The sequence below is a fragment of the Delphinapterus leucas genome, chromosome 8 (genome assembly GCF_059928025.1).
Source record: "Delphinapterus leucas isolate spDelLeu-1000000601 "Yukka" chromosome 8, BTC_Dleu_Yukka2, whole genome shotgun sequence".
Lineage (NCBI taxonomy): Eukaryota > Metazoa > Chordata > Mammalia > Artiodactyla > Monodontidae > Delphinapterus > Delphinapterus leucas.
Genome location: NC_143136.1, coordinates 73402404 through 73425912, shown reverse-complemented (window position 1 = coordinate 73425912; position 23509 = coordinate 73402404). Strand labels below are relative to the sequence as shown.

At 40.2% G+C, this 23509-nt stretch overlaps 1 protein-coding gene across 1 annotated transcript in view; it reads left to right on the top strand.

The window, feature by feature from the left end:
* Positions 1-20453: 20453 nt before the first annotated feature.
* UPP2 (uridine phosphorylase 2) overlaps positions 20454-23509 on the top strand; it is a 44162-nt gene continuing 41106 nt past the window's right edge. The window contains exon 1 of the mRNA XM_022569776.3: positions 20454-21724. Within this exon, the coding sequence (XP_022425484.1) occupies positions 21663-21724 (62 nt within the window). The 5' untranslated portion in view covers positions 20454-21662. The remainder of the gene's footprint in view (positions 21725-23509) is intronic.

Here is a 23509-nt window from a genome sequence, read left to right as displayed (position 1 = left end):
TACTCCAACCCTTGCCTTTGTCATCAAGTGGCCTTCTCCTGTGTCTCTCTCTTCATATGGCCATCTTCTTATATGGATGCCAGTAGTATTGGATTAGGGACATACCCTACTCCAGTATGTGCTCATCTTAACTAATTACATTGCAATGACCCTATTTCCAAATATAGTCACATTCTAAGATACTGGGGATTAGGACTTCAACATATCTTTTCTGGGGGGGACACAATTCAACCCATAACAGATTTCATCCAAGATACCACATTATGTTTAGTCATTGAGTCTCCTTAGGCTCCTCTTGGCCGTGACAGTTTCTTCAACTTTCCTTGGTTTCAATGACCTTGAGAGTTTTGATGAATACTGGTCAGGTATTTTGTAAGATGCCTCACTGTTGAAATGTGTCTGATGTTTTGCTCATGATAAGACCAGAATAATGTGTTACTCATAGTAGAAAATCCACAGAGGTAAAGAGATACTGTCATTGCATAATATCCAGGGTGCATACTATCAACACGATTTATCACTGTTGACATTCACCTTGATCACCTGGCTGAGGTCGTGTTTAGCAGGTTTCTCCACTGGAAAGTTGCTCTTTCTTCCCCTTTCCATACTGTACATTTTGGAAGGAAGTCACTAAGCACAGCCACTAAGGAGTGGGGAGTTATGCTCCTGCTCCTTTAGTGTGGAGTATATACATAAATTATTTGAAATTTATCTGCATGGGAGATTTGTCTCTTCTTGCCATTTATTAATTTATTCAATCATTTATTTATATCAGTATGAACTCATATATATTTATTTTCTAATTTGTATCATAATTCAATACTACTTTATTTTGTTTCTCAAATTGCTTCAGCTTTGCCATTGGGAACTCTTTTAGTTGACTCCTGTGTCCCTTTGACATAATCCAATCAAAAATTTTTAAGCACTCCCTTATTTTCTGGCACTACAAGATAAGATGTGCCAGGCTCATTTTGTATATTTCTGCCCCAGGATCAGTCTATTCTCCAAGGAGCCCTGGTTCCTTTTATTGGAGAATGGTATTAGAAACCAATATTTGGGCAACGAAAAGGGTTTTGGATAAGGGGAGTGAATGAAAGCTGAGAGGGAGAAGAGAGTTGTAGGCACAAAACCCATGAAAAAGGGAGGAAGGGAATTGCCCAGGCTAAGCAAAGAGTTCCTGATTAGAGTTTAGAGCGGTTAAGGAGGAGAGAGATGAGTAGAGGGACATAAGTGAAGAGGACAAGGCCTGAGGGTCCCAAAGTCAACCAAGAGGCATCAAAGCAAATGACCTTGCTATTAGCTGAGCTGCTGATTATCAGTCATGGAGGAGATCTTCCATAATTGATTAAAGATAGCAATGTTCCATTCCTGTCCCACCCCAAAAAACAACTATCCACCTGGTTGTAACTTCAGGGTCTTGTAAGATCTTAGACCCCCTCAAAAAGCCAAGCAAGATGGGAAAACACATGGTAAGGAATCTCTGCACTTACAGACTTTGTTTCCTACCTCTAGCCATTTAGTGAACTTGACCATCAGCAAATCCAGCTGGTACTCTCAGCCACCTTCATATTGGACATGAATGCCTACCAGCCTTTTGCTTATGAGGCTATTTGAAATGATGGTTAGGATAACTGGCTATTTATCCATTGTCACTGAACTGGACCACTGAACTTTTTGAGCCTCTCCTGAGTGTTGCCCCATGTGAAGTCACATTTTAACATAAGCCATATATCACATCTGGATGGCAAGGCAAGACCAATCTTCAACACTTTGATGGCACAAAGATAGGTTTTAGTGGCTGATGTTGGCTATGTTGGGCCAAAGGGCAGAAGTAAATGAACCATGTCCTAGGAAGGCTGTACACAGAGAACAGATTTTTTTAGTTCAAAGTTTGTCTATTTACCAGGTATATAACTTTAGGTGTGTTTTTAATATCCCCAGGATTCAATAGCTACAAAATGGAAGTAGTAAAATCTACTTCCAAAGATTATTGTGGGGATAAATTAGAGAATACCTTTGTAATGTCCTGAGAACAGTGTCTGGCACACAGAACTCTGGAGAGTGAGCACCCAGCTTTCTATACTCTCCTCCTCATTATGGTCTCCTTTTTCTCTCCCACCCTTTTCCTCTCTTCAAGCACTTAAGTCTTTGTCTCATACCCTAGTAGTTCATGGCTCCTAAATTCAGCCTTCTTTCCAGGCCTCTCATCCCTCAACTGCCCCAAACCATAATAGCTTCTTTCTCTTCACCACTCATCAAACTCCCATATCCTGAAATTCTGATCTTAGCCAGATGTTAAGAAAAAGCATTTTGCTGAGTTGATTAAAGTCCATCATAAAGTATAAATAGCTTATAGGCATTAATACGTTAATTTGTTCAAGCACATCTGTGGGGTGTGTGTGTGTGTGTGTATGTGGACTCTCCCCATAATCTGTGTCCAGCCTGAGGCTGTAGAGCACGGTGATTAGGAGGACAGGCTCTGGAACTCGTCTGTGGGGTTTCATATCCAGACTCAGTCTCATATTAGCTATGGGACCTTATGTAAGTTCCTTAGGCTTTCCACATATTAGTGTCTTCATCTCTACGTAGGTCTAATAAGGTTGCTGTAGGGTGAAATGAGATGGTTCATATAATACACTTTGAAGAGTGCTTCGTGGAAATAAGCTACCCAGTAAATATTAGCTATCACAATAGCTGATAACCAAGGCAGTCATTTCCATATCCTACCTCTGCTTTGAACCTCAGAAAAGGTGAGACTCAATTTGATACTTCTTCCTCAAAAGTTTCCTACTGATGAGAAGAGCATCTCCTTTGGTTTTGTACATAACCAGAGAGCAAAATTCCAAGAACTCAGCATCCAAGCATAAAGTAATTTCAAGGTTTGTGCTATGGACTGAATTGAGTCCCTCTGCCAAGTTCATATGTTGAAGCTATAATCTCCAGTGTGATGGTGTTTGGACATGGAGCCTTTGGAGGTAATTAGGTTTAGATGAGGTTATAAGCATGGGACCTCATGATGTAAGTGCCCTTATAAGAGGAGACACCAGAGAGCTCTCTTTCTTTCTGTGTATTTCTCTCTGCCATGTGAGGACACAGCAAGAATGTGGCCATCTGCAACCAGGAAGAGGGTCCTCATCAGGAACTGACCGTGCTGGTACCCTGATCTCAGACTTCTAGGCTCCAGAACTGTGAGGAAATAAATGTCTGTTGTTTAAGCCACCTGGCGTTTGGTATTTTGTTATGGCCACCCAAGCAGACTAATACAGTTTGAATGATAAGATGATCCCACAGTCAACCAAATATAAAATGTCAGAACGTTTCAGTGAACTGATAGAAACTTACTAATAAAGCTAAGACTTTACTCATTAACACGTGATCTTGTTCACCATGTTAATTATAATCACAGGCTACAACCCCAGCCAAATGTCTTTTAGATGAATCATAAATTGTTATCTGAGCTGCATAAGAACTTAGGAATCATTTGATTCACATTCCTGTGTGGCAGATGAGGTCACTGAGGCCTAGAATGGTTAAGAGGTTCAGCAGAAGCTGCACAGCTGGAGCCCAGGTTCTCTCTCTCCGAGGCCCGTGTTCTCTTCACACAATGCCTCAGTGCAGATCATCAGTCACAGGGAGGCCCTGGAGGGGCTGTAGAGATGAATGAGCTCAAACCAGAGCTCCTAGAAAGAGTGCAAAGATTTTCTTTCCTAAGTTTCATGTGCATGTGAGAAAATATTGTGTAGCAGTATTAACCTTTTATTTACTCTAACTCAGAGATGCAAAGAAATTATGGCTTATTTGTTTTCTAGAATTGATCTAAAGTTCCTCTTGAGTTTCACCCTATTCCTTCAGCGTAGACTGAGGTGGTGGGTTTGGGACAGTGGGTGATGACATTTACATTTGCCAACAAATGGCATCACTGTCTGTTCCACTTAAACAGTCTCTTTTACATCATTTGGCTTATTTGAGGTTGGTCTTGTGGGTTTCTTCCCTCTCTCCCTGCTCCTTCTCAAGATGGCCTTGACTCTGTGTGTGCAAGTTTGTGTGCTGTTCTTCAATGCTAAGTCTGGTCCTTGGTAGGTTGGGTCTGCTAAATTGCACCTGGACCTGCACTGTTTTGGTAATTTGGTAATTTGGTAATCAAAATCAAAATCAGGTAATTTGGTCCTATCCTGGGACTCCACTAGTCCAAATCTTTCAGTGGCTCCTGTCCGTACACTGAAGCATGTGGGAACTTCCAGATCTTCTAGGCCAGAAGATCCAGCCCTTAGGCAAAAGTCTGTTTTTTGTAAATAAAGTTTTATTGGAACATGGCCATGCCTGCTTATTTACACATGGACTATGGCTGCTTTCATGCTACAAATACAGTACTGAGTAGTTGTGAAGGGAACTGGTCCTCAACTCCAAAAATATTTACCATCTGGCTCTTTAGAGAAAAAGTTTGTTGCTCACTGCTCCAGACCACTGCTGTCCAATAGAACTTTCTGCTATGATGGAAGTGTTTCTTATTTGCCTTTCAATACAGTAGCCATCAGTCACATACTGTTATTGAGCACTGGAAATGTGGCTAATGTGACTAAGGAACCAAATTTAAATTTCATTTAATGTGAATAACTTTAAAATTTATAACACATTTGTAACAACAACATCATACTCAACAGTAAAAAGCTGAAAGCATTCCCTCTAAGATCAGGAAAAAGACAAGAACACCCACTCTCACCAATTTTATTCAGCATAGTTTTGGAAGTCCTAGCGATAGCAATCAGAGAAGAAAAACAAATAAAAGCAATCCAAATAGGAAAGGAAGAAGTAAAACTCTCATTGTTTGTAGATGACATGATACTCTACATAGAGAATCCCAAAGACACCACCAGAAAACTACTAGAGCTCATCAATGAATTTGGTAAAGTTGTAGTATAAAAAATTAATATGGAGAAATGTGTTGCATTACTGTACACTAACAGTGAAATAGCAGAAAGAGAAATTAGGGAAACAATCTCATTTACCATTGCATCAAAAAGAATAAAATACCTAGGAATAAACCTACTTAAGGAGGCAAAAGTCCTATACTCCAAAAACTATAAGATGCTGATGAAAGTAATTGAAGATGACACAAACAGATGGAAAGATATACTGTGTTCTTGGATTGGAAGAATAAATATTGTTAAAATGGCCATACTACCCAGGGCAATCTACAGATTCAATGCAATCTCTATCAAATTACCAATAGCATTTTTCACAGGACGGGAAAAAATGTTTTTAAATGTGTATGGAAACACAAAAACCCCAAATAGCCAAAACAATCTTGAGAATGAAGAACAGAGCTGGAGAAATCATTCTCCCTGACTTCAGACTATACTACAAAGCTACAGTAATCAAAACAGTATAGTACCTGCACAAAAAACAGACACATAGACCAATGGAACAGGATAGAAAGCCCAGAAATAAACCCACATACTTATGGTCAATTAATCTGTGACAAAGGAGGAAAGAATATACAGTGGAGAAAAGCAATCTCTTCAATAAGTGGTGCTGGGAAAACTAGACAGCAATATGTGAAAGAATGAAATTAGAACATTCTCTAACACCATGCACAAAAATAAACTCCAAATGGATTAAAGACCTAAATGTAAGACCAGATACTGTAAAACTCCTAGAGGAAAACTTAGGCAGAACACTCTTTGACATAAATCGCAGGAAATTTTTTTGGATCTGTCTCCCAGAGTAATGGAAACATAAGCAAAATTAAACAAGTGGGACCTAATTAAACTTAAAAGCCTTTGCACAGCAAGGGAAACAATAAACAAAATGAAAAGACAACCTACAGAATGGAGAAAATATTTGCAAACTGTGGGCAGAAGGGACTTCCCTGGTTGCACAGTGGTTAAGGATCCGCCTGCCAATGCAGGGGACATGGGTTCTAGCCCTGGTCCGGGAAGATCCCACATGCTGCAGAGCAACTAAGCCTGTGTGCCACAACTACTGAGCCTGAGTTCTAGAGCCCACGAGCCACAGCTACTGAAGCCCATGCACTCTAAGGCCCATGCTCCACAATAAGAGAAGCCACCGCAATGAGAAGCCCGCGCACTGCAACGAAGAGTAGCTCCTGCTCGCCGCAACTAGAGAAAGCCCGCATGCAGCAATGAAGACCCAACACAGCCAAAAATAAATAAATAAATAAATTTATAAAAAAAAATTGGGCAGAAGATCTAAATAGACACTTCTCCAATGAAGACATAGATGGCCAAAAAGCAAATGAAAAGATGCTCAACATTGCTAATTATTAGAGAAATGCAAATCAAAACTACAATGAGGTATCACCTCACACCAGTCAGAACGGCCATCATCAAAATGTCTACAAATAATAAATGCTGGAGTGGGTGTGGAGAAAAAGGAACCCTCCTGCACTGTTGGTAGGAATGCAAACTGGTGCAGCCACTGTGGAGAAAAGTATACAGATTCCTTGAAAAACTAAAAATAGAGTTACCATATGATCCAGCAATCCCGTTCCTGGGTACATATCCAGAAACAATTAAAACTCTAATTTGAAAAGATACATGCACCCTAGTTTCATAGCAGCATTATTTACAATAGCCAATACATGGAAATAACCCAAGTGCCCATCAACAAACAATTTGCTTAAAAAGATGTGGTATATATATACATACATATATACATACACACACAATATATATACATATATACATACACACACACACACACACACACACACACACAAAATGGAACATTACTCAGCCATAAAAAAGAATGAAATAATGCCATTTGCAGGTACATGGATGGACCTAGAAATTATCCTACTGAGTAAAGTAAGTCAGACAGAGAAAGACAAATATCATATGATATGACTTATATGTGGAATCCAAAAAATGATACAAATGAACTTATTTACAAAACAGTAGTAGACTCAGACATAGAAAACAAATTTATGGTTACCAAGGGGGAAGGAGGGGAAAGGATAAATTGGAAGTTTGGGATTAACAGATATACAGATATACACTCATATATATAAAATATACTTGCCCCCCAGTCCCTTCCTTCACCCTAAGAAAGGAGAAAGATCAGGCTCTGCCTAAAAGAGAGGGGAGATGCCCAGTAACCCAGGTTATTTGTTAGAAAACCACACATTATGGCATTTAAAAAGTATTCATTTAAAGGCATTTAAAATTTTTTTTTCAAATAAAATTTACTATTAAAAATGTGGTGTGTCATGCCTCTGTCCTATTCTAAAGGTTGATTTGCTGTGTTGTTACAACTCAAATGAGTTAGAGAATAGGAATCAAGTGTTACTAGGAAAAAAAAGGAATAGACATATTCTCATAAAGCAAATCACAGAATATAACAGAGTTATGAGAGATGCTTGGAAAAACATTATCATAAGTCCAAAACCTGCTTATGTCAATTCTTTAGTACTTAAAAGAGACAGAGGCTATTTTGAGTGCTTAACAAAAATAAAGGCTATTTTAAAAAAAAAAACAAAAAACAACTTTTGTCCTGAGCCATATTCTTTGGTTTCTTTTTGAATATTTGAATTTTATTTTTTTATACAGCAGGTTCTTATTAGTTACCTATTTTATACAAATTAGTGTATATATGTCAATCCCAATCTCCCAGTGCATCACACCGCCGCCCCACCCCCCACTTCCCCCCCTCGGTGTCCACATGTTTGTTCTCTACATCTGTGTCTCTATTTCTGCCCTGCAAACCGGTTCATCTGTACCATTTTTCTAGGTTTCACATATATGCATTAATATACGATATTTATTTTTCTCTTTCTGACTTACTTCACTCTGTATGACAGTCTCTAGATCCAGCCACGTCTCTACAAATGACCCAATTTCATTCCTTTTTATGGCTGAGTAATATTCCATTGTATATACGTGCCACATCTTCTTTATCCATTCATCCGATGATGGACACTTAGGTTGCTTCCATGACCCGGCTATTGTAAAGAGTGCTGCAATGAACATTTTGGTACATGACTCTTTTTGAATTATGATTTTCTCAGGGTATATGCCCAGTAGTGGGATTGCTGGGTCGTATGGTAGTTCTATTTTTAGTTTTTTAAGGAACCTCCATACTGTTCTCCATAGTGGCTGTATCAATTTACATTCCCACCAACAGTGCAAGAGGGTTCCCTTTTCTCCACACCCTCTGCAGCATTTATTGTTTGCAGATTTTCTGATGATGGCCATTCTGACCAGTGTGAGGCGATACCTCATTGTAGTTTTGATTTGTATTTCTCTGATGATTAGTGATGTTGAGCATTCTTTCATGTGTTTGTTGGCAATCTGTATACCTTCTTTGGAGAAATGTCTATTTAGGTCTTCTGCCCATTTTTGGATTGGGTTGTTTGTTTTTTTGATATTGAGCTGCATGAGCTGCTTATAAATCTTGGAGATTAATCCTTTGTCAGTTGCTTCATTTGCAAATATTTTCTCCCATTCTGAGGGTTGTCTTTTGGTCTTGTTTATGGTTTCCTTTGCTGTGCAAAAGCTTTTAAGTTTCATTAGGTCCCATTTGTTTATTTTTATTTCCATTTCTCTAGGAGGTGGGTCAAAAAGGATCTTGCTGTGATTTATGTCATAAAGTGTTCTGGCTATGTTTTCCTCTAAGAGTTTGAAAGTGTCTGGCCTTACATTTAGGTCTTTAATCCATTTTGAGTTTATTTTTGTGTATGGTGTTAGGGAGTGTTCTAATTTCATACTTTTACATGTAGCTGTCCAGTTTTCCCAGCACCACTTATTGAATGAAGAGACTGTCTTTTCTCCACTGTATATCCTTGCCTCCTTTGTCATAGATTAGTTGACCATAGGCGCGTGGGTTTATCTCTGGGCTTTCTATCCTGTTCCATTGATCTATGTTTCTGTTTTCGTGCCAGTACCATGCTGTCTTGATTACTGAAGCTTTGTAGTATAGTCTGAAGTCAGGGAGTCTGACTCCTCCAGCTCCATTTTTTTCCCTCAGGACTACCTTGGCTATTCGGGGTGTTTTGTGCCTCCATACAAATTTTAAGATTTTTTGTTCTAGTTCTGTAAAAAATGCCACTGGTAATTTGATAAGGATTGCATTGAATCTCTAGGCTGCTTTGGGTAGTACAGCCATTTTCACAATATTGATTCTTCTGATCCAAGAACATGGTATAGCTCTCCATCTGTTTGTATCGTCTTTAATTTCTTTCATCACTGTCTTATAGTTTTCCTCATACAGGTCTTTTGTTTCCCTAGGTAGGTTTATGCCTAGGTATTCTGTTCTTTTGGTTTCCATGGTAAATGGGAGTGTTTCCTTAATTTCTCTTTCAGATTTTTCATCATTAGTGTATAGGAATGCAAGAGGTTTTTGTGCATTAATTTTGTATCCTGCAACTTTACCACATTCATTGATTAGCTCTAGTAGTTTTCTAGTGGCATCTTTAGGACTCTCTATGTATAGTATCATGGCATCTGCAAACAGTGACAGTTTTACTTCTTCTTTTACAATTTGTATTCCTTTTATTTCTTTTTCTTCTCTGATTGCCGTGGCTAGGACTTCCAAACCTATGTTGAATAATAGTGGTGAGTGTGGACATCCTTGTCTTGTTCGGTAAATGCTTTCAGTTTTTCGCCATTGAGAATGATGTTTGCTGTGGGTTTGTCGTACATGGCCTTTATTATGTTGATGTAGGTTCCCTCTATGCCCACTTTCTGGAGAGTTTTTATCATAAATGGGTGTTGAATTTTGTCAAAAGCTTTTTCTGCAGCTATTGAGATGATCATATGGTTTTTATTCTTCAGTTTGTTAACTAAGCCATATTCTTTGTAATAAACCATGTTTTTCTTTTGCCTGAGGACTGGGTCAGTTCAAAAATATTCTCTAATTTTTACAAGCAATTGTCTGTGCTTACTAAACAAAGCATGTGCAAGCAACATGGAAAACTGAGCAACATGGACATTTCTCCTAAAGTAAATAAAAAGGAATACTGTGTAAAAGTCAATATTGGGTGAACTTTAAGGAACAAAGCTAATCCTGAATTTCAGAAATGAAGAGTATCAGCTCACAAGCTGATGTCATCGTGGCCCAGTGAAGATCTACCTTGGAGTAGACCCTCATGCCAAGGTGCTGGGGTTTTATGGGACACACACACATATGGTCCTGACCCATAGGAGGTGGAACTTGGACCTGAAACTCTTGCATTAGGCTGGGACCTTGGCAATTCTGTACCTTCAGTGAAAGAGGATTAAAGGTTCAGATGACCAGTCTTGAAACGTAAAGGAAGTTTGTCTCTGTCAGCAGATATGAATAGGAAAAGTTTCCAGTGAGAAACTGAAACAAAGTATGATGTGTGGTCATAGAAAAACAATTTATGCTAGCCACCTGGTGCTGAAATCCTCAGGACATGAAATTAATGTAAATCTGGTCCTGGACTGGGGATACACTTGGAGCTCCCAGCAGAAGCAAATACAAGACCACTGCCTCGGAACACTTTCCTAAATCTATCTATACTGAACACACATAGAAAAAACAAATATGGGCTCAAAAGTTAAAATTATACATAAAATGAGGAAACAATCCCTTATGAGAGAAATCAGTGGACACAACAAACAGAAAGATGAGCACCCCAAGAACTTGAGATAATTTAACAGTCTGAAAGAAGTTATAAAATGGTTATGTTTAAAATGATTAAGTAGACAAAAGACAGAATAGAAACATATAGAAACAATAGGAATTACAAAGAATAGGCAAATTTGAAAAAGTAACAATTAGAATATCTACAAGTGAAAAACATTCATTGAAAAGAACCCCAGTGGGTGGTGTATCAGTTATCTATTGCCAGAGTAATGCTATTGCCCTGGACTTGGGAGCTGTGCAACAACAGGCATTTGTTCGTTACATTCCTAGGGTCAGCTGGGGCTAGGTGACTCTGCTGCCCTTGGCTGGGCTTGCTCACTTATGGGGGCGTGGTCAGCTGGCTATTGGCTGATCTAAGCTGTCTTCAGTTGGGGTGACAGGGGTGACCGGGCTCCGTTTTACATGTTTCTCACCCTCCAGCAGACTAGCGAGCATGTTCTTATGACAATGATAGGGCGAGGGCACAAACAACCGACACGCTGTCACTTCTGCCTCGTTTTCTTGATCAAAACAGTGAAATGATTAAGCCCAGAGTCAAGAGTGGGGACAGGCACTCCCATTCATGGTGAGAGGACATTGCATTGCATAGGTATGTGGAATAGGGTATGGATACAGGGAGATGTGAAGAATTTAAGATGTTACTGCAATAGACTGCAGATGAATGAAACAGCAGGTTAAACACACCTAAAAAGAGAATGAGTGAAGAAGAAAAGCTTGAGAAAATTTCTCAGTTTGTAGCAGAGAAGCAAAGAAATAGGATAATATGAAAAAGTTAAGACATTAGGAGGACAGACTGACATGGCCTGGCATATATCTAACCGGAGTGCCAGAGAAGACAATATATCCAAGGAAGAAATAGTGGGAATTTTCCTGAGTTTATAACAGACCTATTTTCTCATAATTTGGAAGCACGACGAGCCCTGAGAAGAATTTTATATTTTTTAAACTCACACCTAAATGCTAACTTGAGAATATGAAGAGAAAATTTCAAAGCCACAAGGAAGGACAGACAGATTACTTACTCTAATACATAAGTAAATGAAAGCAAACTCTTCATCAGCAACAACAGGTACCATAAGACAATGAACTAATATCCTGTGGGGACTGAGGGAAAATAACCATCAATCTGGAATTCTATACCATACTAAAAAATCACTGCAAAATGAGGGCAAAATAAAGGCATTTTTCAGACAAAAGCCCATGCTGAAGAACTATTACATAATGTGCTTTAGAAAGAAAGAAATTAAACACAGAAGGAAGGAGTAAGATACGAGAAGCAACAATGATCAAAGACATTGGCAGATGTGGATAATGGAAATTATTATTAACTGAAAATACCACAATAGCCATAATAATGACTAATGGGGGTGGGGGGACCTGAAAACAGGGTAGATTAAGCTGCTTCACATGGAAAACATGAAGTAATAGCTAGAGTTAAAGAATTCCAAGTTTCTTGTGTTATTCGGGAGAAGAGTCAAGGCATTAATTAACCATAAATTTTGTTAAGTCAAGCATGCTTGTTAAAATGTAAGGGTAACTATTAGAAGAACAGAAATAGTATATATAACTTCAAAATCAACAGAGGGACATGGAGTCTACAGAGAACCTAATCATTCTATAGAAGGCAGGAAAGAAGTGAAAAGAAGTGCTCTCTATATCTCTCTATATAATTAGAAACACAAAATAAGATAGAAGAAATGAATAAAAATACATCAGTAATCAAAATATTTGTAAATGTATTTAACTCAAAAAATGCTTGACCTTCCTAATAATCAGGGAAATGTAAAATGAAGCAAAGAGATACCATTTTATGACCATCACGTTGTCAAAAGAATTAAACAGCTAATAACACAAGATTTATTGCCAAGGATATGGGAAAATAAGGCATGTTATACACTGTTGGCATACGTATAACTTGGTACCTTGTAAGGCAGTGTAATAATACCTAGTAAAATTGAATACGTGCAAATATATGTCCAGACGTTAGAGAAACTCTCATTGCATACACAAGGATATATATATATATAAGGATGCTCACTGGGAAAAACTGAAAGCAACCTAAAAATGTAAGGTATAAGGCAACCTATAAAAAGGCAACTGCAAAGAATATATATGGTATTCTCCTGTCTCTCTCTCTCTCGCCATATATATATATATATATATATATATATACCTTAAAGTATGTATTTATAAGTACATTATAACTACATGAGCAGGTTTTATGTATATACCTTGAATCTGCCCGTGCTGTGCATGTATAGCATATATATATATACACATATATACATATATACACTTACAAGTAGAAGTTACGAAACGTGCCCTAGGAAGATATCCATCAACCTCAGAGTAGTGGTTACCACTGGGGAGAAAGCAGAAGTAATCCAAGGAGAAAGAAGGTGGAGAGGGTTTTAATGGATTCGTTTAAAAAAAATTTTTTTTGTATTAAATATGGCAAAATGTTAGAAATTGTAAAATGTGTGTGGCAACTTCACAGTCATCTGTTACAACTGCACATTTTTATATGTTTGAAATATTTCAGAATTTAAAATGTAAAGAATACTAACATAAAGTATTCAGAGAAGCACCAACAATCATCACAGCAGAGAATGAAATGCAAAGCTAAGGTGAAGTGTTCAAAGGAATCACACTTTTGGAAAGTCATGACATTCCTAAGGTGAGGCATTAACAGAAATTTAACTGTAATCATGATTATGTACTCAAGACTTCCTACTTCTTCAGCAAAATAATTAATGTTTAACTCAATGTATTGCACCTAGTAGTGTTAGCAGAGCACCATAAAACATGCCGCTCTCTGTGCCTCAGCTAAACCCAAATTAGAATCAGGCAGCTTTGACATTTCATGACTTTCTGGGCCTAGAATTCACCACCTCCATGAAGTATTAGCATTATTTTCCCATCTGAGCCCTTTTGGGCTGCAGCAGTAATAATCTTGGTTTTTTGTGAGAGGTTAGAACTGAACCTTCCTTTTGTTCCAAGGAAAATAGCCCCCCTCTCATGTTGTGAGGTTTGTCAAACTCACAGAGCTTCCTTCCAAGTGCGAGTCTGATTTAAAATATTCTTCACCTTCCACTTGGGGCACTTTCATCTGGTGCTGAGAAACAAACACGGGCTTTAATCTCCAACGTCCAAAGTCATCGGAATGATTAGGAGTCTCTCAGCTCTGTGCCTTTTAATTCCCTTTTCAGGGACAGCTCAGGAGCAGACAGAACTTGCTGCAGGCAGGGTGTTGAACTGGACTCAGCTTTGGGGGTAAAACCATGGGAAGTAGTAAGCCTGAGATGAGCTAAACTGTAAGTTAAAGTGTGTTTGAGGCACATTTTAAAGGTCAACTTAAATTTTGGCAGTGAGATGATTTTTAAAATCTGCGTTAGGACTGGGCTACCATTTTACTAGGGCTATTTCACTTCAGCGTTTTCCACAGAGCTCACACCAGCTATGGCTTAGCTATGCCTTCCTTTCCCGGAAATGCATGAAATCAACAACCCTTCAGACCAGCACAGTAAGGTATTGCAGAGATGCTCTTCACATCCCAGTCCTACACCACCTTTAAGATGCACATCAAATTCCCTTCTCTTGTTGATGCCATTCTCCTTGGACGCTTGTCTTCTTTTAAAGGACACCAAAATTTAAAAACAGTGGTGAAATAGAAAGAGTTTTCACAACTCTGTAGTTGGGCAGACCTAGGTGTGAATTCCAGTCTCAGGTTACTTATTGTAGGATCTTAGGCACCTCATTTAACCTCTTTGGGCTTCAACTGCCTCATCTGAAAATTGGAAAAATAATAAGACCCATTTCAGAGGCTTGTTGTGAGGACTGAAAGAGATAGTCCAGAGTCTGGCCTGGCATAATGCTGAATTAATCACTATTGTTACAGACATTCTGCTTCTTATTCTTTGCATTATTTTTCCTTGTCCTCAGATTTCCATTCTGAGTCAAGAGTGATTATTTTGAACTGAGAGAAAGCATTTAAATTTTATTCCTGTCTGCTATTGATTCAAACTATCATGCTTCATTTCCAATAAAAGAGCTTTTCTTGAATTTTGTTTGGCATTCTGTCTCACGTTTCCTTTTCTCTAACATCATTAAGAACAGAAACATTCTAAAAATTGAAGTCAAGTATATTCAGAAGTCAAGTGGTTTCAGTCTTAAGCGCCTCTGTTGATCAAGCCACTCGGGGTGTACCGCTGACCTTTGCTGGCTTCTCAGAGTGGCTATTAAATCACTGAGGCACTGGTGTTGGTTTTAAGATCAGCCATTGGGGAACAGGAAATGTAAGCTTTCATCACACTGTGGGAGTTGTATTCCCAGTAAGAAAGGCCACCAAAGCAAGCAGGGCAGTTGTAAGTTAAGTCCTTTCCATTTGAAGGACTTGCCTGCCGATGCAGGGGACACGGGTTTGTGCTCCGGTCCGGGGAGATCCCACATTCCGCGGAGCGGCTAGGCCCGTGAGCCATGGCCGCTGAGCCTGCGCGTCCGGAGCCTGTGCTCCGCGACAGGAGAGGCCACAACAGTGAGAGGCCCGCGTACCGCAAAAAAAAAAAAAAAAAAAAAAAATCATAATGGAGATAGTACTTTTGAAACATATTACTAAGCTCCTTTTTCCTTTTTTGTACATGGCCATTTTCATAGTCCATTTTCCTACCTATCTGCCAGGGGATGGGAGTTGGAAATTCTGTTTTGTTTTTTTTTCATTTTTTAAATTGAAGTATAGTAGATTTACAATGTGTTAGTTTCTGGCATACAGCAAAGTGATTCAGTTATATACACATATATATGAATATATATTCTTTTTCAGATTCTCTTCCATTATAGTTTATTACAAATATTGAATATAGTTCCCTGTGCTATACAGTAGGACCTTGTTGTTTATCTATGGAGTAGGGAATTCTGATGCTTTGAATAGGAGTTTTAAGTCCCTAGTCAGGCAATGTGAAAAAAACCAAGGATTTGAAAAATGTTTATGTTTCTATTAACATACTGAAAACTAGGTCTGCTAATCTTGAACACGGAGATTGCTAGAAGTCAGGGGCAATTCAGTATACAGGGGTATTTCACATCAGACAGGGAGAAAAGGTCCGAAGAGGACATTACCTTCTAGTTATGGGAATGAGCGGGTAGGAGAAGTGGGGCAAGAAGGTCAGACAAGGGTCCTTGGTGACCATCCACCCTTGGGGATGAAATTCAAGGGAGAGAGTACTATATAAATATCCAACTAAGCACAGGTCAGCCTGAGAACATCGGAGCCAGAGGCCTGCATCCTTTGATGTTGCCTAGGGGAGGTTGCAAGTCTCTAGGAGAAGTTCCACATTCAGCCTGGGCCCACATCCACCATGGGGTGAGGGAATTAGTGCAGCCATGGTGGGGAGAGAAGAATCGGGAGAGACAGCCAGAGACACCAGTGGCTCCCCAAGCCTAGGTCTGGCAGGCAGGGGCCTGAAAGTTCTTGAGTCTCTCTCGAGGGACATAGAAGTTCTTGGATGCTAGTGGGCTGTCAGAGGCCAGAGGCCTGAACAGAGAGGCCACAAGGGAAGGGGGCTTTGGGGTTGGAGACAAATAGTAGGCCACAGACATCAGAGATGACTGCATGATGTTCCATTAGCACGAGATGGGATTGGCTGCATCTCAGTGGCCTCATTCAGGGACTCACAGACCAACCCAAGTAGCCACAGATTCCTCACAAGGACACAGTGGAGACTGCCTGACCTGCCACCTGCCAAAGGACAAGGAACTGAGCTCATGGCTCCGGGAGCCCTCCTCTTCCTCACTGCCAAGAAATCCAGTAAGTCCCTCCCACCCACTCCATTCAGTCGGCGTCATTTCACATAGGAGCAGTGGACAGGGGCAGGAAATCGAAAAGGCAGAGCATGCCTCTCAAACAGAACAGGTCATATAAATGAGACGATGTAACCAAAGATGTGAAGACGCTGTTGACTGGCAAGTTTAAAATCACTACCTTCTGCCCCAGCTTCTAGGACAGTGGGCACCGTGAGAAAGACTGCATGGCTAATAGAAAATAAGGTACATTTTCTTTGCATATATGTGTGAAAATATCAAGCGGCAACACATCTACACTATAACGGAAACAATTGTATATTTTTTAATACCTCCTTTCTTCCAAAAAAGATTTGAGGCAATTACAATCTACGTATCAGAAAGTAAACACATGGGCTTCCCTGGTGGCGCAGTGGTTAAGAATCTGCCTGCCAATGCAGGGGATGCGGGTTCGTGCCCCGGTCCGGGAAGATCCCACATGCTGTGGAGCAGCTGGGCCCGTAAGCCATGGCCGCTGAGCCTGCGCGTCCGGAGCCTGTGCTCCACAACGGGAGAGGCCACAACAGTGAGAGGCCTGCGTACCGAAAAAAAAAAAAAAAAAGAAAGTAAACACTTAAGGAAAGAGCCAAAGATTCAGTAAGTTTTAGTTATTAGGTCTAAAGAATAGAATGATGCAGATACGCTTAATACATGTGTTACAAACTATAGAAAGGTAGTATGAGATGGGTGATAACTTGCATCTTCTCTATTCATGGAATGTCAGTCTGTTTGTGGAAGAAATCACAGAAGCCAGAACTATCCTACTCACACCGTTATCTCCAGCACTTCCTAGACTTCTTGGAGCATAGTGTATACTCAGTAAATATTTGCTGAATGAATAAAAGAAAAAAAACTGCTTAGCATCTGAATGGATAACAAGTCATTTTTGAGCTCTTTCAAGCCATCGATGGTGCTATATGGGCCAAATGGTGGAGCTGGGGGTCTGCTGTGGCAGAGGTAGGGACTCTTTGTTACCCCATCCCCACCCTGAGAGACCTGCACAGAAAGAGGGAAAAAAGAAGGGAGTGCATGTGGGGACTTTGCTGTGCATTCTCACCCCTATCTCCACCAGGCTGTGAGGTTGGTGCTGGGGTGTGTGTGTGTGTGTGTGTATGTGAGATTGTTTCTTGGGCGAGGGTGCTTGCTGCAGCCTCAGGTGGATGGATGTGATCTTCAATGGGTACCTCATGGAGAGGCTCCCTAAGAGCAGAGATTCTGGGCCACGGCAGAAGGGACTGTCTGGGAAGAAGGAACAGGGCACCACAGCATGGCCTCTCGGAGGCAGGCCCAGCCCCGTGGGTCCAGGGGGGCCTTCGGTCTAAATTAGACTTTATATGCATATACCCATAATTCACCGATTACACTGAAAGAAAGGGAAGAACGTAAGGTACTCTTAAACTGTGTTCCATTAAACTTATAGTGTGCGATGAATTAAGAAATGTTTTAGTAGCCCTGCAATATCTTGTGAATAGCACAACTTGACTATCATTTATTAAAAGAGTTAAGATGCCAGTTCATTCAATGTCAACATTTAAAATATATTACAATTACTGTAAGTCTGTTTTGGCCTTTCTCTATTTTTCAAAATACCAGAATCTCAAAAACTGAAAGCCACCAAAGGCCCTGTCTGAGATGTTCTGGTGCAAATACACAGAAGTAAAGCCACACAGTGTTACTAATAGTTCTCTCAATGTGATGCTTTTTCTGTCACTTCTGTGCATTTTGCACACTGTTCCATGGGCAGGGAGCACAGGCTTCTCATATTCACCCCACCTCCACCTTCAGCAATATTTTTGGGGACCTCATCTTTCTTCAGGACTCAGCCTAGGCATCACATCCTCCTAGAAACGCCCCACCCCGCCTTCCTCCAGCCTGGATTCAGGACCTCTCCTTTGAGTTCTCAAAGCACCCGTCATATTTACCACCCATCTCTCTTCCCCACTAGAGTGTAAATTCCTTTAGGGAAGACACCCACCCATTTCATCCTCTTTGTGTTCTCAGAATTTGGCTCAGTGGGGACTTCCCTGGTGGCACAGTGGTTAAGAATCTGCCTGCCAATGCAGGGGACATGGGTTAGAGCCCTGGTCTGGGAAGATCCCACATGCCGCGGAGCAACTAAGTCCCTGCACCACAACTACTGAGACTGAGCTCTAGAGCCTGCGAGCCACAACTACTGAAGCCTGCGCAGCTAGAGCCCGTGCTCCGCAACAAGAAGCCACCGCAATGAGAAGCCCACACACTGCAACAAAGAGTAGCCCCCGCTCGCAGCAACAAAGACCTGACACAGCCAAAAATAAATAAATGAATGAATGAATGAATAAATAATCTATTAAAAAAAAGAAAAAAAGAATTTGGCTCAGTGTCTGATACTCGGTAGATACCCAGGCTTTACAGCAAGGTTCTAAGAGCCCCAAATTCCTAGTTATGTCCCTCCCCAGCGTGATAGGAGCACTGTTTTAGGGGGAGGGTATGGTCCTAAGTCTACATGAGTAAACAGCACAGATTCAGCAGAAAATGTGTCAACTGGGGAGACAGCCAAATGCTACCCAGTTGCACGCCAGGACTCTGATTTCTCTTCTCCAACTTTAGAGGTTCAGGGGCAAAATTAAAGCAGAGAGAAGATTTTCATGAGAGCGAGAATAAGAAATTGCTGGCACAATGGAGGACGACAGTGGGAAGTGAAATGTTTTGCCCCAGGCCAGACACTGTGGAGCATGGATCTGGTGGAATTGATACAGCCTCTGCTAATCTCAAAGCTGTGCTGCTGAGTCATGGGCTCTTCCTGGCACATGGCCTTTGTTCACAAAACGCCCAGTGATGGCGTGAGTTTGCCTTGTGCATGCTTTCTAAAAATGAAAACTTTTCCCATTCTGTTCAGGTGACTAGCCTTTTGCAATATGGATAATTAAAAAAAATTATCGAGGAACAATCTATCATAAGAGTAGGATTGAGTCTTAAAAAGACTGAAAACTAGGAAAAAGAAGACTACTCAGAAAACATGAATTAATACTCTGCTTTCATAGATTGTACAAGACTATTCTGCATTTCACCCAGATGATGACCACTTACATAATGTCCCGGGGAGCTGTTATATGGGGTCCATAAATCTTTGCTGGCATTACCTGGCACTGTCAGTGATGAAGATCATTGGCTGACAGACACAGAAAACAAACTTACGGTTATCCCAGCAGAAAGCGGGTGGGAAAGGATAAATTAGGAGTTTGGGATTAGCGGATACAAACTACTGTATATAAAATAGATAGATAGACAACAAAGTCCTACTGTACAGCACAAGGAACCTTGTAAGAAACCATAACCCAAGAGAATATGAGAAAGAATATAAATATATACATATATATGTGTAACTGAATCGCTTTACTGTACACCAGAAACTAACACAACATTGTAAATCAACTATACTTCAATTAAAAAAAAAAGATCATTGGCTGACAGAATTTGTATTGGAAACCAACACGTTAATTAGTCTAATTAATTTGCTGGAGTAATTAATCATCTAGCACTTATCTAATTAGCTAATATTTTCACCTGTCAGAGCCAGAGGTAAATGCCAGGCTGGAATTGGGTGGGGTTCGTCCTCATTATACCCAACAATAAATTGAGAGATAGAGCATGGAATACCAAATACAAGTGGGAAGGCCCCAGCAGTGGTAAGTGGGCATGCTGAGTCTGAAAACTCTCAGTGGGCGTTGGGAAAGAGCAGCAGGTACACCGCTCTGAGGTGGGGCATGAGGTCAGAGAAAATATGTATTATTATAAACTACAAACAGGAACTACCATCCCAAGTTACAAGCAACACACATGTGCAGGCTTATTTTGCCTCAAAGTTGTCATTACCTTCACCAAGATCAGTTTCCTTGGCGATTTTTGGATGCCTAGGGCAAAGTGACAAATGTCCATTTGGTGGTGGCAGTGGCAAGATTTAGGCTGCTACACTGGTTCCCTACTTATTCTCTTTCCTTCTCAATCTGTAAACTTTGCTAGCTGACCAAGATGGACCAAAGGAGGCCAGCATGGAATTCGAGGGGTCTGTCTACAACGACTATCACCAGGAAGAGGGGTATTTCTTAAGATGGAGCTCCCTAGTAAGATGTGGGCATTTGATTCTTCACTGTTACACACATTCTTAGAGAAATCCATGCACGTTATGAAATGCCTTGTATCTGCTGCTGTTTGGGCATTTATGGACATTTTAAGCTCTGATGTGCTTGAAAGTCATGAGACTAATATTCCTAATGCTCTCACCATCATAGAACTTCAGCTGATTGCCATCAGAGCTGAGCCAAAAGGGAAACAGGATAAAGTTCCTCTAAAGTCTTTTAGATTTTCTGTCCCCAGAAGTATAAAGTGAGAAGCAGCAGCAAACATAGTAAATTCATGGATTTCTTAACAGAGGTACCCTGTTTTCTGAAAATACTAGTCTGTATTTTGTTATTCTACCTGTGTTGACTTCGGACAGCTGCTTCATTGGATTTTACAGGCAGCCTCAGGTTTAGCTAAATAAAGAGGTCCTGGGAAACAGGCTTTGTTTAATTATCAGAACTTCTGTGTGAATTTGAATGGGCAAAGTTCAGATGAAGGAGTGTTCTGAGGTCCTGACTTTGTTTTTCTCACTTGTGATCACAAAGAATGAAAACAAGTTGATGAGAGGTAGGATGAGGTGAGAAAATGAAATGTTTGGGAACTGAAAGTTCTCACGTGTACTGGACACATTCTGAGACAACCTGGTGGATTTGTTACGGAAATCAATGGAGGACTTGCAACCATATACAGTTGTCTAAAAGTAAATAAGTCTTTGTGTTACCCCAGACCCATGCTGGACCAAGGCCAGATGTAAGGGAAAGGTGTGTTGGTCAACAGTTAACAAGCTAACCAACCTATCCTATTAAAGAGGTAGGATGCCACACCTTCAAAGGGAACCTATCTTCTTGGGGAAGTGTTGCTCTGACAGCTGGGCTGTAGTTTAAAAGGCCATGTCAGGGAGAATATTTTTGAATTAATGGGGGAGTTTAGAATGCTAAGGGAAAAGTTCCATTAGCAATTTCGGAAGAAAACAAGTTTTAAGGGAGAGTGGCATTCTAAATTGTCATTCTACCATAATTTGATCTATAATTTAATAGTAAATCACAATATTTTTCTTTCCTGATATCAACTTAAGAGTGACTATCCTCATAATACAAAGTATGACTTCGAGTTTTCCTGCTTCCAATACATCCATGAGATCTGAGAGGAATACATATGTTGGGTGAGTAATTTTGATCTTTTATTGGTTTTGATGAGATGGGAGGTTCTTTGGATTTTATATTAAATATTCAGAAGATGGATTTCTACAGTTATGTAAGTTTCTTAAGTTTAGAGATCATATAGTTGGAACACAGTTCAGAATACAAAACGAAATAAAAACAATACCAATTTTCTTCTCAATGGCATTTTCAGTTCTCAGTTCTTGGAAGGGGTTAGCTCATCTAAGAAAGTGAGGCAGGGCTCCCCTGGTGGCGCAGTGGTTGAGAGTCCGCCTGCCGATGCAGGGAACACGGGTTCATGCCCCCGTCCGAGAAGATCCCACATGCCGTGGAGCGGCTGGGCCCGTGAGCCATGGCCGCTGAGCCTACGTGTCCGGAGCCTATGCTCCTTAACGGGAGAGGCCACAACAGTGAGAGGCCTGCGTACCGCAAAAAAAAAAAAAAAAGTGGGGCAATATGTCAATCACATCTCAATTAAAGAAAAAAGAAAGTGGGGTAAAACAAGTCACACAAAACATGCATGAATGAACGAATTCACAGTTCAGCCTGGAATTCAGCCTGGAGTTCAGTCTTTAATCCCAGGACCATGGGCTGTATCTGAGAAATAATTAAAGGGGCCTCCCAGTGTCTAAGGGAGATGTAACTGTGTTGCAGCTTATTATGAAGTGATTTCACGTGCTTTGTGGTGGACTTTACATAGAATGCACTTCTAAAATACCGTGTAGGTAATTCATCTCAGGGGTAGACATAAATCTGCCAAAGCTGTCTGCAAATTTAGCTCCAATTCCTGCCCCAGGTTCACAGAACATAATAGAGCATTAATCTTCATGAGGCTTAAGGAATTTTTGTAAGTTCCTTCTAAATGTCTGGCTTAAAGGCTCCATCAGGACAGCATTTCACAAAATGCTCCACGTACCCATTCCAAACAGAGGTAGCCTCCCACTGTGTTCATTTCTTCAGGGAAGCCAAGGAGAGGGAAAGGGAAACATTATGAAAATGAAGGTAATGGTAAAATGGAAAGACTGCTCACCCAGCACTTTACTTTGGTTACCAATATTTAATACTGACCATGCTATGTAGCATGTCATAGTTTGCTAAAAGACTTTATTCCCAACTGCATCTTTGGCTTATGTTTTTGGGAAAAATTGAAAAACAAGATAGAGGAGAAAACAGTAAATGCAAGTCTATTTAATAAAAATTATGTATCTTGGAAAGATTGAAGTATTGCAATTGTCTGATTCATACTGGGTTAAATTTGACATGATACCCCAAATTGGTCCTTCCTTTGGCCACTGATAGAGTGATCATCTTAGAAGTGCTTCTTGATGAGCCTAATGGAATAAAAATCTTCTATAGATGTCTCCCTGCCCCAATTTTTGGACCAAGAGATCATTAGACATAGGGACAGACATCAAAGAAAACTAAAGAATGAATTAAGAGGAGTATTATAATTAACACAAGAGAATATAATGAATGGTTATCCCAGTCTGAGAATTTCTTCTTGAAGATAGGAGAGGTGGAGTAGATCAGTGATTTAAAAAATACAAAGTCCCAGAACTCCTCGACCAACTGAATCAGAATTTCTAGGAGTTGGGCCCAGGTATCAGTACTAAGCACCACGGGTGACTCTGATATGTAGTTAAGAGTTTGACTCACTGGAGTAGATGAATGACACTCTTTCATAGAGTGTTGATTCATAGATTCAGCTGGGAATCCAAAGGAAAACTCTCCAGATAGTGAAAGCAGTTTTGGGAGAGTAAAACTGAAAGCATAATAGAAACTGGAAG